The 16830-nt window shown below is 38.2% G+C and overlaps 1 protein-coding gene across 3 annotated transcripts; it reads left to right on the top strand.

Annotated features, from left to right (window-relative positions):
• The first annotated feature begins 1802 nt into the window (after positions 1-1802).
• rcc1 (regulator of chromosome condensation 1) lies at positions 1803-15519 on the top strand. Of its 3 annotated transcripts, none has more exons than XM_052147294.1 (10): positions 1803-1943; positions 2743-2849; positions 7240-7427; positions 7653-7832; positions 8177-8273; positions 8362-8484; positions 8632-8778; positions 13220-13339; positions 13619-13771; positions 14827-15519. In XM_052147294.1, exons 2-10 carry the CDS (start codon positions 2774-2776, stop codon positions 15000-15002), a joined length of 1260 nt encoding a protein of 419 aa, XP_052003254.1. In that variant the 5' UTR covers positions 1803-1943; positions 2743-2773; the 3' UTR covers positions 15003-15519. The 3 variants fall into 3 exon arrangements, with proteins under 3 accessions (XP_052003254.1, XP_052003258.1, XP_052003255.1); XM_052147298.1 differs by having other exon boundaries at positions 1843-1943; positions 2767-2849; XM_052147295.1 differs by having other exon boundaries at positions 1873-1943; positions 2749-2849.
• Positions 15520-16830: the final 1311 nt, after the last annotated feature.

Raw genomic sequence — 16830 nt, 5'->3', positions numbered from 1 at the left:
GGCTGCAATATTTGCAACCGCAACATGAGATAGTCATTAAATAAGAGCAACAGGTGTGGAGGATGTACGAACTGAGAAAGGAGTAATATGCTCAGATTCCCTGGCAGCCTTAAAAAGTATACCTTCTGGACAATCTGAATGCAGACAAGATCTTGTTCTAGAAATATTGCAATGGCTAAGTTGCAAAATCAAGGAACTAGTATCTCATTTCTCTGGGTCCCAGCACATGTTGGAATGGATGGGAATGAGGTATTAGATAAGAACTCATTAAAATGTAATATTGTGGAGATTTATATAAACATCAGTAAAGCAGAGGCAAAGACAATCATAAGGAAGGCACTAATTAAATCATGGCAAAACCTGTGGGACAAGGAGGAGGGAGTCATTTACTATACAGAATACAAAGAAATGTATGTAGGAATCAATAGCAATTAAACTGGATTTGGAAAGCGGGAAGAATCAGTAATAACAATAATTTGAAATGAATTCACAATCATGGGGAAGACTGCTGACCTGACAGTTGTGCAGAAAACCATCATTGACACCCTCCACAAGGAGGGAAAGCCTCAAAAGGTAATTGCAAAAGAAGTTGGATGTTCTCAAAGTGCTGTATCAAAGCACATTAATAGAAAGTTAAGTGGAAGGGAAAAGTGTGGAAGAAAAAGGTGCACAAGCAGCAGGGATGACCGTAGCCTGGAGAGGATTGTCAGGAAAAGGCCATTCAAATGTGTTGGGGAGCTTCACAAGGAGTGGACTGAGGCTGGAGTTACTGCATCAAGAGCCACCACACACAGACGGGTCCTGGACATGGGCTTCAAATGTCAAACGTCTTACCTGGGCTAAAGAAAAAAAGAACTGGTCTGTTGCTCAGTGGTCCAAAGTCCTCTTTTCTGATGAGAGCAAATTTTGCATCTCATTTGGAAACCAAGGTCCCAGAGTCTGGAGGAAGAATGGAGAGCCACACAATCCAAGATGCTTGAAGTCCAGTGTGAAGTTTCCACAGTCTGTGTTGGTTTGGGGAGCCATGTCATCGGCTGGTGTTGGTCCACTGTGCTTTATTAAGTCCAGAGTCAACGCAGCCGTCTACCGGGACATTTTAGAGCACTTCATGCTTCCTTCAGCAGACAAGCTTTATGGAGATGCTGACTTCATTTTCCAGCAGGACTTGGCACCTGCCCACACTGCCAAAAGTACCAAAACCTGGTTCAATGACCATGGTATTACTGTGCTTGATTGGCCAGCAAACTCGCCTGACCTGAACCCCATAGAGAATCTATGGGGCATTGCAAAGAGAAAGATGAGAGACATGAGACCAAACAATGCAGAAGAGCTGAAGGCCGCTATTGAAGCATCTTGGTCTTCCATAACACCTCAGCAGTGCCACAGGCTGATAGCATCCATGCCACACCGCATTGAGGCAGTAATTAATGCAGAAGGGGCCCAAACCAAGTACTGAGTACATATGCATGATTATACTTTTCAGAGGGCCGACATTTCTGTATTTAAAATCCTTATTTTTTATTGATTTCATGTAATATTCTAATTTTCTGAGATTCTGAATTTGGGGTTTTCATAAGCTGTAAGCCATAATCATCAAAATTATATCAAATAAAGGCTTGAAATATCTTACTTTGCTTGTAATGAGTCTATATAATATATTAGTTTCACCTTTTAAGTTGAATTACTGAAATTAATGAACTTTTGCACGATATTCTAATTTTTCGAGTTTCACCTGTATATCTGCATTTAATTATATATACCTCAGTTCAGTAGGTGGCGGTAATGCACCATAAGCTGGTTAATAAACAACAGAAGAAGAACGCATGAAGTAGAGCAGCAGTGGCGACACGCGCGTGCGTTACACTTCCTTCAGGACAACTCACTGACGTTCACAAACCTCTCAGAAGCTTTGAAACTGGGCAATAGTCACGCTCTTACTGACGGTAAGAAATTAAATATAATTATTTAAAAAGCACACGAATGAATGTTATGCAAACATAGAACATTTTGCTATCGCAGACCAAGCGTGAATTGCTTGTTTTCTTCATTCAACTGTTTGCTTTGATATTTCATTAAGAGTGTCGTTGATAATATGCGACCCGATATCTGTTGTTTCTGAAATAATACGTCGTAAATGCTATGGGGTAAAAGGATGTAGCCTTTATCTCCATGTCGACATCTGTTTAAACTTTTTAGCGGTTTCTCACTTTGAGCTTGGAGTCGGCGGCCATGCTTTCATTCATTCCGTGCTTTTAAAAGACGTCCAAAGGTGTGCAATACATATGTTCGTTTTAATGCCATGCTTGGGCGATAAACCGCCATCAAACATTTGCTGCTGTCAGTCAAAGATTGAAAAAGTCCGCACTAGAAAACAGCGGCTGTGTCAAAGCCAAGTGTGTGGCCTACATAAACAGGCGCGTTCTAACTGCACAATGCCCAAATATTCTGTCGGCGTAATAAGCTCAATAGGTTTTGAAACGATTCAGCTATCCAAAACATTCTCCTCGTCCTCAATTTTAAAAGTGTGAAAATGCATTGGAAATATTTTTTTTTCCCACTGGGCCTAACGTTTTTTTTTTTGTTTGTTTCATAGAGGTTTGAATAATTTTATTCTATAAATTATTTTAGTTCAAATTTTATAGTAAAGGCCTGAACGTCCTTGCAAGTGTGTGTGTGTGTGTATATAGACAAGATTAATGTGCAATTGTGAACAAGAAGCTTCATTCATCTCATTCTTATCAGATTTAGGTTTTTCCAATAATTTAGCGTCACCATGCCAGCGAAAAAAGCTGTAAAGAGACAAACCATTACAGCAATTGAGGACTCAACGGTTGTGAAAAAACTAAAAGGTAAGCCATTGTGGTGTCAAACTTGCATATCCTGATGTATTTAGCTTATGAAATGTATTTTTGGCCTATTTAATATGTCTGGTATTGAAGCAATTAAAGTGAGCTTTACAGCTTTAGGGTTAGATCACCCCAAAGTAAATTCTTATACATGTATTATGTGCTTTAGTATGTTTGGCAGTAAGTTTATTTGACCGGGACAATGGACAGTCGATGACTGCCCCAGAATTAGTTACAGAGCTAAATTTCATTTGTAGTCTCTTGGCAGAAAGATAAATTACAAATGGCATCATTAAAACATTAGTCAATAGACAACAGACAAAACCATAACACCCCAAATTAAAAATGCATTACTAATAACAATAATAATAGAGATGCACCGATTGACCGGCCAGGGACCGGAATTAGCCTATTTTCCGCATGCTCTGCCCGGACCGGTAACCGGCCGGTCAGCCTCACGTCTTACCGATTCCAAGCCGGTCCGTTTTGTTGCCAGTGGCGCAGGCAATAACGTCACAGCCGCATGTAAACATGTCATTGGCGTGGGAGATCTAATACATAAAGTTCGAAATGTGGGGGAACCACCACAATAACTTTCAGATCAACAAACCTAATTAGACATTTAAAGCACCATCACCCAGCTGAAAATGTCCATTTGAAAAAAGAAGCTAAAAAGTGAAAGTGGCTAAAGCTAGCCAGAGCTCAGAGACAGTCACAAGTCGGCAGCCTCTCCTATCATTCCTTTGTATGAGCAACGAAAATACCAAAGCAATTACGAGGAAAATTATGGAATTCATGGCTCTGGATGACCAGCTGTTCTCCATAGTTGAGGACAGAGGTATCAGAAATCTGATAAATTTCCTCGATACAGAGTAAGAGGTACTTTCCGACGTCGTGTTGCCCGAGTTGTTTAATCTCGTGTCATGTAACACATGCAGCCTGTTATCTGTCAACATTTGGGTACACAAATCTGTGAGAGGGGAAGGGGGGTGCTGGATGGCAGAGGCAGGCTAAATGCATACAAATTGTGCCGTTGTGATTTAACGTAATTTTTCCCACCGTGTCCGATATTAAAATCAGTGCAACACATTGCAAAATGCATGGGCATTGACGATATGGCTTTGGGATATGAAATTCAATTCTTCCATCCAGCTGTTGTTAAATGTACATGTATATTGTTTTTTTCACCGGAGCACCAGCTGAGTCTTCTCCCCTCTACCAGTGATGCTTGATTTAACATCCCGCGTCTACTGCCTGCGCAGATATCAACAGTGCAAATGGGTTGTAGGTTGCCAGATTGTGGTCATAAATGGTTTGTAATGTGTTTGTGTCGATTGTGAGTAGGATGCGTTTCATTCAAGATCTGGCAACTGGATCACCTTGGAATAATATATTGATTTGATTATTCATATAACATGGTTTGGGCCATACAAATTACGGGATTTTTTTTGGGAGAAATAACAAAACGGGAGACTCCCGGGAAAAACGGGAGTGTTGACGGGTATGCAAGCCGTTCCCGAAGCAGTGCTCAGTTTTACAACTGAGATTTGTACATCTAACGTAAGTTGAGCGAATTGGACACTTCAGTTTTTCAGATCTTTGGAATTGTTTTGTTAGACGAGTAATAAAGAGAAAAAGGTCCATTTATAAAAATAGTGACATCTGTTATATAAAGCAACTCATTTGCAGTTAATTGTTATTTCTACCTCTTTCTAGTCACAGAGCACTTTATTTTGAGAGGAGTTTAAGTGAGAGAAGATCCTGTAACTTAGTGCAGTTTGGGGGAAATTGTAATGTTTAATCATTTATTATGAAAATAAAATTTAGCATTGAAGAAAGGTAGATTTTGTTTGTATATGTGGTCAATAATAGTTCTTGGAAAGAGAATCGGAAAAAATCGGTATCGGCAAGTCACACTTGCAAGAAATCGAAATTGGCCAAGACAATTGCAATCGGTGCATCTCTAAATAATACATAGCATTACATGGTTAAATACATGAGCTACTAAATTAAAATTGCTAAATTATGATTACAAATTATTCAATGTTCATAAATTTGGCTTGTCTTTAACCATATTTACATTTATTGATTTGGCAGACACTTTTATCCAAAGCGACTTACAAAAGAGGAAAACATAAGGAGACATTTGTACGAAAAGTGCCAAACTACACAGTTTCACTAGCATCAGAATAGTAATCAAAACAGATTTAAGTGCAACTTAAAGTTAAGTGACCGGTTAAGTGCTCATGGAGTCAGCTTCACAGATGGAGTTGGGAAGGTAATTCCACCAACGTGGTATGATGAAACCGAGTCCGGGAAAGTCTTTTGGTGCCTCTTTGTGTTGGTACAACATGGCGACGTTCCTTAGCCTACCGCAGGCTTCTGGCGGGAGTGTAGATCTGCATAATTGATTTTAGGTATGCTGGAGCAGACCCAGAGACTGTTTTGTATGCCAGCATCAGAGCCTTGAATTTAATACGTGCATCAACCGGCAGCCAGTGGAGAGAGAGACAAAGAGTGGTGTAACGTGCTCTCTTGGGTTCATTAAAGACCAGACGTGCTGCTGCATTCAGGATCATTTGCAGAGGTCTAATTGCACATGCAGGGAGGCCTGCAATGAGTTACAGTAGTCCAGTCTAGTTATGACAAGTGACTGAACAAGCATTTGTGTGGCATGTTCAGAGAGGAAAGGTCTTATTTTCCTGATATTGTAGAGTGTAAATCTGCATGATCTTGCAGTCTTTTCCAGATGTAACCTAAATTTAGCAAGAGTAGGGCATTGTCTTATGTTAGTTGGTAACGTATTCCAAATATTGACTGCTCTTATAGAGAAAGCTGAATGACCAAAGTCTGTGGCTCTGTATTGCACTTCACAATCTCCTCCTAAAGAGACTCTAGTTTGTCTTTGGTTTTCTAAGCGCAATGACACAAATTCTTTCAAGGGTGGTGGAGCAAGGTTAAGAATTTTGTACATTAGACAGCAAATGTTAAAATTAAAAAGGACACAAACATTAAAAGGTATTAACTTTTTATTTTGAATTACAAGACCTCACATTTTATGACAATACAGAAGACTATTCCTTGCAAACACAGGCACAAAATAATTACAAAAGTTTTACATCTGTTTACCAAACAGAAGTGAGAACATGGTGTAGGATATTCTATTATGGCACAAAATCTGCAAGTTGTTGCATTCAAAAAGAGAAGGGTAATTCAGAACGTAACCTCAATTGTGGAAATTTAAAAAACGGGGCTTGTCTCCAAGTATTTTAGAACTTCTGTCATTTACATCCCTCCATCTTATTCCAAATATCTATGGCTTTCTTCTGTGGAACACAATAGCAGATGTTGGTCTCAGTCACCATTCACTGCCATTGCATTTCTATGTAATACAAGTAAATGATGCTTGAGGCTAACATTCTGCCTAACATCTTTTGTGTTCCGAAGAAGTCCTGCACGTTTATATTGTGAGTGTGAATAACAATTTTCTTCTTTGTATTAAGGATCTTCTGCAAACAAATAAGAACTTGTCAAACAATGCAGAATTTGTTTTTGCAAATTTCTTTCTATAGTTGTTAAATTGTTAGTTTGCTCAAATGAAAATTCTCATTTACTCGCCCTCATTCCATCCCAGATGTGTATGCCTTTTTTTCATCTGCTGAACACAAAGATTTTTAGAAGAATATCTCAGCCCTGTAGATCTATTCAATGCAAGTGAATGGGTGCCAAAATTGAAGCTCCAAAATCCACACATGGGCAACATAAGTACTCCGATGTCTGGTGGTTAAATCCATGTCTTCTAAAGCGACATGATTGGTGTGGGTGAGAAACAGAATCAGATTATGTCCTTTTTCATAATTTCTACGGTTTTTGGTGATTCACATTATTTGTGTATATCGGGCAGGGAGAATTTGATAAATTACTTAAATATTGATCTGTTTCTCACCCAAACCTATCATGTCTGAACAAAGCCTGTTCAAAGTTCTGTGTAAAGACACAAAAGCCAATCTAAATTAAGCCTGCTTTGACCCATCTCAGTCAAGTATGAAAGGCAGTTTTGATGCTGCTTAAATTGTGTAAATGAAATTCAGCATCAGAGCAGATGTTGTTGTTATGATAAAGCTCATTTAATAATTTAGTTCAATAATTAAAAGTATATCTTCATATCTGTATTAGTTTCATGATTCTGTTTTTATAGTTTTATTTAAAACATTAATCTCAACGTTGTTATTGCTGTGTAAATATATTTATGCCTGCTCTGAACAGCATTAAATGGTCTGTATAAATGCACCTAAATGCCACTTTAGATGCTGCTTCTGTACCACCTTTGCAGTGTAAATATGGTTTATGTATATCTTGGAACCCATTTGTGCATGTGGTTTTTGTTGTTTAGTTTCCCACAGTAGTCATGGCCAGGAGAAGGGCCTGGTGCTTGTTCTCGGGCAGGGTGACGTTGGACAGCTCGGCCTGGGAGAGGATGTGCTTGAGAGGAAGAAACCGGCCCTGGTGACTCTTCCTGATGGCATTGTGCAGGCTGTGGCAGGGGGCATGCACACAGTCTGCCTCAGTGATACAGGGAATGTAAGTTTAGTACAAACAATAATAACAATAATAATACTATCATTCTGAAGATGAGAATCAAAAGTGAAATTCCTCAATGTTATAGTGTCATATCCATATTTGGTTTAACATCAAAGAACCGAAATTATTGTGCAGTGTTCTCATTTTTTTTTTGGACTTAGTTACCTCCATAGCCCCATTATTAGTGTTGTGAAATATGTGCTAAATATTTTCATCCCTATGTAGGTATATACATTTGGCTGTAATGATGAGGGCGCTTTGGGTCGCGACACATCAGAAGAGGGCACAGAGATGGTTCCGGCCAAGGTAGACCTTGGAGAGAAGGTGGTTCAGGTTTCTGCAGGAGACAGCCACACTGCTGCCCTCACAGAGGATGGAACTGTCTACATCTGTGGCTCTTTTAGAGTGAGTGTGCTAACTTTGAACAGGGATGTGATTCTTCTGGGTTTATCCGGTGGGGTTTTTCCGACCAAAAAATATGAACCCAGTGAATTAGTGTAAAACCATTGGAACAACTTCACTCATAAACTTGTTGAACGCACAAGACGAAGTCTCCTGATTCTCACTGTCAGTACTTCATTCAAGTAAGACATGTTTATTTGGATTAAAAAAGATAAATTCGCTATCCCCCAATTTTTTTTTTTTTTTTTTTTTTTTTTGCGGATCACATGACTGTTTGAAGGATCTGTGTTGCTTGTAGTGGAGCAGAAATGTTGTGCCTGTTTGATTGTACCTCTGATCTATTCCAGGATAATAATGGTGTCATAGGACTCCTGGAGCCCATGAAAAAATGCACGTTGCCTGTCAAAGTTCCCTTAGACAAGCCCGTGATTAAAATAGCATCAGGTGGGTCAAAGGAATTCACACTGTGCATGCGGTTTTGGAAGTAGATGTGTAATTATATTTACTAGAATATTATGGATTCATTCTAAAGGAAATGATCACTTGGTGATGCTGACTGTGAATGGAGAGCTTTACACTTCCGGATGTGGAGAACAAGGGCAGCTGGGAAGGGTGGCTGAGCACTTTGCTAACCGTGGAGGCAGGAAAGGATTGAGTATGTATTTGTTGATTTGAAGTGTCACTACTTAAGCTTTAGAGAATAAATGCACTGTACGTAACTTTGAATCTGAGCCTCTCCTTTTCCAGTCACCAGATTTATTAATTTTCTCTAAGTGGTCATTTTTCACCTCTCCCCCTCCAGGGAGGCTACTGGAGCCGCAGGTGGTTATCATGAAGCCACGGGGGAAGGTAGTCTTCACTGATGTCTTTTGTGGAGCATACTTCACATTTGCTGTGTCAAAAGAGGGTCACGTTTATGGCTTTGGCCTGTCCAATTACCATCAACTTGGTAAGGTCACTTGCTCCTGAATATTGAAGGAATTGTATATGAAAGTTGTCATTTATGTATTCAAGACCGGTTTGACTTTCTTGGAATGCAAATAGAAACGTTCATGGTTTTAAGAGTAAATATTGGGAGTTTACTAGGTATTGGACAATGTATAGAATTTGGAAATATCATGAATGAATATCCTTTCTGGTCTTTACAGTCAGTTGTTTAATTATTACATGTCACTGATGCTGTAAAGAAACCTTGCAGTGACTCCCTTGTTTAACTGCACTTTACCAAAATACTTCTGAGACACTTGTTGAACTGCCAGTGTTCATATCATTATTGTCTATGCAATTTCATGACTATTGATAGAATTTATAATTTTTACAAGGCTAAAATATAATTTATTTGAATGAGTGCATCAAATATAAAGTTGGGGTGGGAATTATGTTTAAAGTATTGCAAAATTTTTCCTCACAATATTCACACACCAAAATCTATATTCACAATTGCACACGTCCATTAGATGGCACAGTTATTATGCTTCACCGCTTGGAGAACTGGACTCCTTTGACCTCTCCCACAACATGGAAAATTTCAAACTGTTCAAAATCGACAGTTTGGCAAAATTTGGGGGTGTCATTTTCATGTGTAAATATGTCTCAAAGATCCAGAAAAGGTGTTTTGTGGAATATTAAAGTTCACATCCATAAGTGAAGTGATTGCTCTCTTGGATATTAGAGCATTAGTAGTGTTTTTCTGGGCTCCAATATTGTTTTATTTCGTGTCATAGTTGTTTCTGTCAAGCTCCAATATGACATTAAAGTAGTCCATATGACTCGTGCATCATGGTGAAAGTCTCTTGAAGCTATACAATAATTTTGTGAATCGCTGGAGGATGCGTTTGAGTAAATGCAGTCTGCAAGTGCAGTGCACTTTAGCTGCTCTGTTGAGATGCACACACATTATGGCGCGCACATGGGTCCTGATTCACAATATGTGAGTGCTCCACTGAACTCCATCTCAGATGTATAGTTCTGTGCAAAGGCACATAAGATGTTCAAAAAAGCATTTGTCTTAAGATGGTTATTTATATCTTTAACATTTATATTTCCTATTGACATATTAAAGTTGGACTCCCAAACATTACGTTTGCAAATGGAAAAGAATAGAAGAACAGGGAGCGCTGCAACTGATGTCATGGCCTCCACAAAGAGTCAAGCAATTCAGACAGCCTAAATGGATAGAAAAACTGTGGCGAATTATCCAAGATGCTTGGAACGTCCTGTCTGCTAACAACCAAGAAAAACTGTCCAGGTGTACCTTGGGGAATTGGTGCGGTTTAAGGCAAAGGTGGCCACAACAAATTTTGATTTCGTTTTTTTATGTTTACCGAACTTATGACATTAAGTGATAAATGCAAACATAATGACAAATAATTTAATAATAACTTTTGCACAGTACTGTAGATGCTTGATAGTTTGCTTTGCGCATTTCACCTTTTGAGAAGCATAAAAATACTGAACTAGCCTACAGACAGAAACTCGAAGTTCTTCCTGCAGTGTTCCGCAAAAATAAAAGCCTTAAAGTGGAATAAAACTATTATTACATTTAACAATAATATATTCCAATTACAGCATTTAAATAGTTTTGTTATCCTATCACAACTAAAATTAACAAGAGAAAGAATCCATTCCAGGTCAACACTGTAACAATACTGACCCTCATGTCTTATATTTCCAGTTTATAAATAAATGGTTCACATTCAAATTAATTTGGTCACTTTAATATTAATTTAACAATGCATTTGGTAAACAGTTCTCTGAAGAAATATAAGAATGGGGGAAAAACGGTGTATAGTATTGCAAGATATCACATTTGAGTCGCAATACAACGAAAATAAAGAATCGCAGTTGTATCGTGATCATGTATAGGATCAAAATCCCATCAAAAGTATTGCAGTCACGTATCAAAAAAGCGCAGATTTAAAAAAAAAATAAAGAACTCTGCTGACAATTTCGCTCATTTAAATTATTTGTGCGCTTGCGCTGTATTTTTCTTTGCTTTTGTTTCCATGTTATGTGCTTGGGTTTCCAAAACTTTTGAGTGGAGTTTCATGTAATCAGGGGGCATTTTGTCACCATTGGTCCACTAGTTCTTGATCAGCAGCTCCTCTAGCCAATCATTCGAAGAGGGGAGGTGACGACACTCCAATGCAGCTCCGACAGCTGCTGCTCAATCGCACGATGGTAGATGATGGAAAACCATCAGCTGTCAAATCCTGGACAATCACAGGTAATTGAATATAACTATTTGTGGTTAATACGCTGCTTGTCTCTGTTTTGAGTATTTTCTGCCAGCTCTAGGAAACAATGTGTTGTCCAAGAAGGCCATTATCATTGTCAGTTAACTCATGTATCAAGTTGTTTATAGGTTATTGGCTGCATATCTAAAAAAACAAAAACAAGGCTAGGTTGGTGTGGTGTGGATGTTTGCATGTTTTTACAAGCTGTACCAATGTAGTTGCGAGTTCAGAACACAACTTGATCCTCTTTACCATGTTGCTGAATCTGCAGTTATGTACCGATCCTACATTGGCATTGTTGGCACTGCAACATGTAGTTTCTTTTTCCACGATACTGCAGCGATATCAGAATCAAGTTACCATGCGTCCCCACCTCAATAAATAATGCAATAAAGTTGGCTTGATGTTGAACCTTATTTATTCACAGTCGCAAATTTAGGGACCGTCTCTAAAGATACAGGTAAAATTGGAGCATACATTTCCATAACAGAGAAGGGGTCGGCAACCTATGGTTCATGTGACTGCATTGGCATGCGGAGTGCACAGCCATTAACTAGTGGGGGAAAAAATGATGGCACTCCATGTCAAAAAGGTTGCCGACCCCTGACATAGAGTATACAACTTCAATAACATTTGAAGCAAATGACTTCAGTCATACACCCAACTCCAAAGTGTGCATGTAGGTGTCAGCAATAATGCACACCTTTTAGATTTGATACAATTGGACATTTTTTTTATTATGTCAAAAATCTAAATGGTGTTTGGTCACTTGTTTCTGATTTTGCTACAGTATTGTGGAAAAAGAAACTACATGTTGCAGTGCCAACGATGCCAATGTAGGATCGGTACATAACTGCAGATTCAGCAACATGGTAAAGAGGATCAAGTTGTGTTCTGAACTCGCAACTACATTGGTACAGCTAGTAACAACATGCATCAAACATCCACACCAACCCAGCCTTGCTTTTTGTTTTTTAGTATATGCACCCAATAACCTACAAACAAGGAAGTCTTAAATAACGCCTAAACTAAAGACTAAATTGTGTTGTGCAAGTATGTTGTTTACTGTAATTGGTATGTCACTGTCATGACTGCTATGTTGCTCGGAACTGCACACAAGAATTTCACCTACTGTTGCACTTGTGTACATGGTAGTGTGACAAAGTGATTTGATTTGACTAGATTCAGCTGACTCGATACATGTGTTAACGGACAATGATAGCCATTATCGTTGTCCGTTAATACATGTATCGAGTCAGCTTGACAACACATTGTTTCCTAGAGCTGGCAGAAAATACTCAAGCAAAGTATCAACCAAAAATAATAGTTATGTTCAATTACCTGTGATTTGTAAACGGTCTATGTGTGTATATATATATATATATATATATATATATATATATATATATATATATATAGCACCTTTTTAACCTTAACTGTATTCAAAGTGCTTTACATGGTGACCATTCACACACCAATGACGGCAGAGCTGCCATTCAAGGCGCTAGCCTGCCATTGGGAGCAACTTGGGGTTCAGTGTCTTGCCCAAAGACACTTTGGCATGTGGAGTCGTGTGGGCCAGGAATCGAACCACCAACCCTGCGATTCGCCGATCCGCTCTACCACCTGAGCCGCAGCCGTCAGAATCGCATTGGAGTGACGTCACCTCCCCTCTTCGAATGATTAGCTAGAGGAAAATTCTGATGACACAATTTTCTCTCTTTTTGCAGTTGAAGTAATTTTTTTTTATTTTTTATGCATGCTTATTTTATTATATTATACACTAAACATGTTTGATATTATCCTTGCTATATGTCCCTGAGCTAGGCTAGGGATAGAAATAAGTACAGCTTACCTTGCCCGTTATAGAGTTTTTATTGCAACCGTCATATTTTTCAAGACATTCTGCTCTTATATATTATTCCCTGCACCTGATCAGCACAAATGTAGCCAACTACTTTTTAAAGGTTAATTTGTTTGTGATCTTGTAGTGAAAGGTAAATGGCAAGTTCTTATTATTTGAACTGTGCATTTGTTGTTAGTTTTTTTCTGATGAGAATGAATGTGCTTTTTGCTTAAACATTGCTAACTATTCCTTGAGATGGTTCCCATCTTGTCATCTTTTTCATAATCTGTTCTTTCTCTTTATTGCAGGTACCCAAAGCACAAACATCTGCTTTATTCCTGTCAAGCTCACCTCTTTCAAGAACTCCACCACCTCCTGGGTGGGTTTCTCTGGGGGTCAGCACCACACCCTGTGTCTGAATTCTGAAGGTAATGAAATTGAATAAGAAACACTGCGCAGTTGGCATAAGTTAAATCAATTTATATTGTGAATCTGTTTTTCTCTACTCTACACAAGAGCAATATCTAGCTCATGCTCTCAGCCATGGTGTTGTCAGATTTGTCAGTGCATCTTTCAAATCCATTCTAGTCAATGAGGTACTCAACGGTTCACAAATCTGTCTAAATGATTCATTGGCTAATCGCTCTGGAGAAAAAATAAATTGTCAAACCAGTTCAGAACAATCAAATGAGATCTTCTATCCAAAGGACAAGTATACAGTCTTGGACGGGCCGAGTACGGTCGATTGGGCCTGGGGAAAGATGCTGTAGAGAAGAGTGAGCCCTCACTAGTCCCTGGTATCGGTGACGCTCAAGTGGTCGCCTGTGGTGCCTCTGTAAGCTTCGCTGTCACCAAACAAGGTACAAAAGCATATACGACCTGTCCAGGAGTCACCAGTGCTTTTTTTAAATTTTTTATACGTCGACATGAAAAGTTTGCTAGTACATCAAGTTTATATATCATTGGGGTTATGACAATTCCAATATTTTTATTCGGTTATAATTTTTCTTATTACTTAGAATTAATATTCTACTGGTCTTCCACAAAAACAACGTGAATGGGGAAAATAACTAATCTAAATTTAAGTGTTCCAAAAAATGAGATCCGTGTCCATTTTCAAGTTGATGTTTAATCTGACATGAGATGTCAGGCTTATGGCCACTTCCCTCTTAAATTCTTAGATTCAGTTTAATATATTATTAAAAGGTATTGGAGTCCTTCTCAAGGCCAGTGACTGTGTGGTCAGGCTGGAAGTTTTGAGTTTTGTTCTTTTTAAACAGTGTGTTGATGTTTTCTGATACTTTCGGCTTGTTTGATTTGTCATATTGGTTTTTAATAGCAAATGCAACATGCAGTCTGTTTAATGTTTAAAATCACATTCATCTTGACCCACTAATTACATTTAATTGCAAAATATTACAAGAGGACCAGTGTATTTATAGGGTTCTGCTTGAATGTAACTAACAATTAACAGTTATTTTGAGTAACTTGTCCAGGCAAATGCTTTATTTTGGAAAGAAATGGCAATGGGACTTTGTTCCGTGGATTTCTGAAATCATTTTTATTTTTTGTGGTTAATTGTTTCTCTTATCCCGACTTCATATGCAGTGGCAATGTTAAGTAAGCCATTTGTAGGCTGTTTATTCCTCTGTGGCTATTCAAATATTGTTCTGTTTAAGCATCCAGGTATCAACAAATAGCATTTGGGGCAGGACTATCTGCTTGCTGACCATGGCAGATGGTGTGTTTGGGGAAACGTGTTTGAAAACGAGCCTTTTTGGAAAAGTGCAGCCAGGATATTCCAGAAATTATTTACTGAAGCCTTTGAGGAAATTTTACATGTGGACAGCGAATATTTAATAGTTACTTGTCAGCAATAACGGAGTCCATTCTAACATTGGTATCTGTCTGTCAGGCTCTGTGTACGCCTGGGGCATGGGCACCAACCTGCAGCTGGGTACAGGAGAGGAGGACGATGAATGGAGCCCTGTGGAGATGAACGGCAAGCAGCTGGAGAATCGTGTAGTTCTTTCAGTGTCCAGTGGAGGGCAGCACACAGTCCTGCTGGTCAAAGACAAGCAGGAGAGCTGATCTTTATCTCCTTGACTAAAGAAAGCTGAGCCAAACTACTGTATCAGTGGTATTTTTAACCTATAGCTTGATCAAGAACAGTGGAGTCAAACCAGTTCAGAACAAGTTGGTAATACTTCCTGTGCTGAGCTAAGCCAGCTATTCAGGGGAGATGATCGGTTTTGGAGAGTGTAGTATAAATATAATCTAATTAAACCTTTTATCCCACTTTATGGGAAATGCAAACATTCACTGGATATGGTCTGGCAGATCATGATCAAAAGAGACTTTTCTTTTTTTTTTTTTTTTAATGGACTTTATATTTTTCCCTTTGCTTTTATTTTCTTTTCTTTTTTTTTTTTTTTAACAAATCTTTAGAACACTTCCTTGGAGACTGCCTGTTGTGAGTGATTTGTATGCATGTATGAACTAAAAACAATTTAAAGTATTTTAGAAAAGTCCCAGAGTTTTTTTTTTTTCTTTTTTTCTTGATTCCACACTTTGGTCTGAGCAATAAAAGGTTACAAGAGCAGGTATAATCACAATCTTTGGGGGGTCTGTTTTCCTAAAATCTTAAATGGCACTATTGTATTCATGCTTCGCTGGGCCTGTGGACAATTAATAAAAATTTGAATCTTAACTCGTGTATGGTTAAATTGAAATTATTATTTTTTTGGTGGCTTTGTTACAGTTTCTAATCCGGGACTAAAAACAAAATGTTTTTCTTTTCATTTTTTTTTTCTCTTCCTGTTTCGGTGTTCTGCAGCCTTTGTTCCAATTGGTAACCAGTTACAGTTTAATTAAAGGATGGTTAATGATGTTCTTTTGCAGTGTTGCCAGATCTCGCCAGAGAAACGTGTCTTGTTTTGGGGAAAACAAGCTCTAAATAAGGGACCTGTCTTACCCAAAACAAATTTCACCCCATGTGGTGGAATTATCAGCATAGAAATTGCAATACAGTAGCCTATATAAAAATGACATCTTAACAATAAATATATTTTTTATTGTTAAATACATACCCAAAATATCTTAAATGTGCATCCGGCCATCTAAAATCAGTTGGTAGCATAAATCTCCCTCCTGCATTCACCCGTGCACACACTGCATGGGAACTTTTGGACAAAAAAAGTGTATTTAAAAGATTTAATAATTGTTAAATTGGTTTATCAAAAGCCAGCAGCATTAAATATGTTAATGCTTCATAAATAACAATAAGACTTGGAAACATCTGAGAAACTTTTTCTTCAACTTTTACCTCTATTTTTCCTTGCATGTTGAATAATCATTATGTAGTAATTGTAGTTTTTAAAAAGGTCTTCGTTATGTAACTTATAATGTACAATAAGCCAAAGAAATGTGATTTCAGCAGTTTTCTTCAGAATCAAAACAAAGGGAATTTCAGTTGTCAGTTACATTTTCAGTTGCGTTCTGCAAAAAAGTGTCTTGTTTTTTTCGGTCCTTGAAATGTTTTGGTTTAATACATGGTTTTTCCCTTTTGTTTCCTCAATGCAAGAATTTATTTGTATTGCTCATCCATCGAGTGGTAATAAGTGCTTACTATCCAGACAAAAGTGAGTTTTACCAAATGGGTAGTTAAATGCCTGTATGATTTTTTTTTTTTTAGATTTCCTAATAGACCTTTTAGCAGAATGTCCAGACAGACTGCTCTTTTCTGTAAAGCAGAGCAAAAGACGATACTTACAGGGGTGGTGATAAAGTATTGTATAATAAGGCCAGGAACACACTGAACACACATGGGGTGGTGGTGGCGTAGTGGTCTAAAGCACATAACTGTTTATCACCCAGAAGGTCGCTGATTCGATCCCCACAGATCCTTGAGCAAGGCACT

Source organism: Xyrauchen texanus, chromosome 17 (assembly GCF_025860055.1).
Source record: "Xyrauchen texanus isolate HMW12.3.18 chromosome 17, RBS_HiC_50CHRs, whole genome shotgun sequence".
NCBI lineage: Eukaryota > Metazoa > Chordata > Actinopteri > Cypriniformes > Catostomidae > Xyrauchen > Xyrauchen texanus.
The sequence above is the reverse complement of the archived record's forward strand: the minus strand, read 5'-3'. Positions and strand labels throughout refer to the sequence as shown.

Coding starts and splice junctions, on each gene's coding strand:
- rcc1 (XM_052147294.1), top strand. CDS start 2,774: ATGCCAGCGAAAAAAGCTGTAAAGAGACAAACCATTACAGCAATTGAG. Junction 8,779..13,219: donor GTCCAATTACCATCAACTTG/GTAAGGTCACTT, acceptor TCTTTATTGCAG/GTACCCAAAGCACAAACATC. Junction 13,340..13,618: donor CCTGTGTCTGAATTCTGAAG/GTAATGAAATTG, acceptor TTCTATCCAAAG/GACAAGTATACAGTCTTGGA.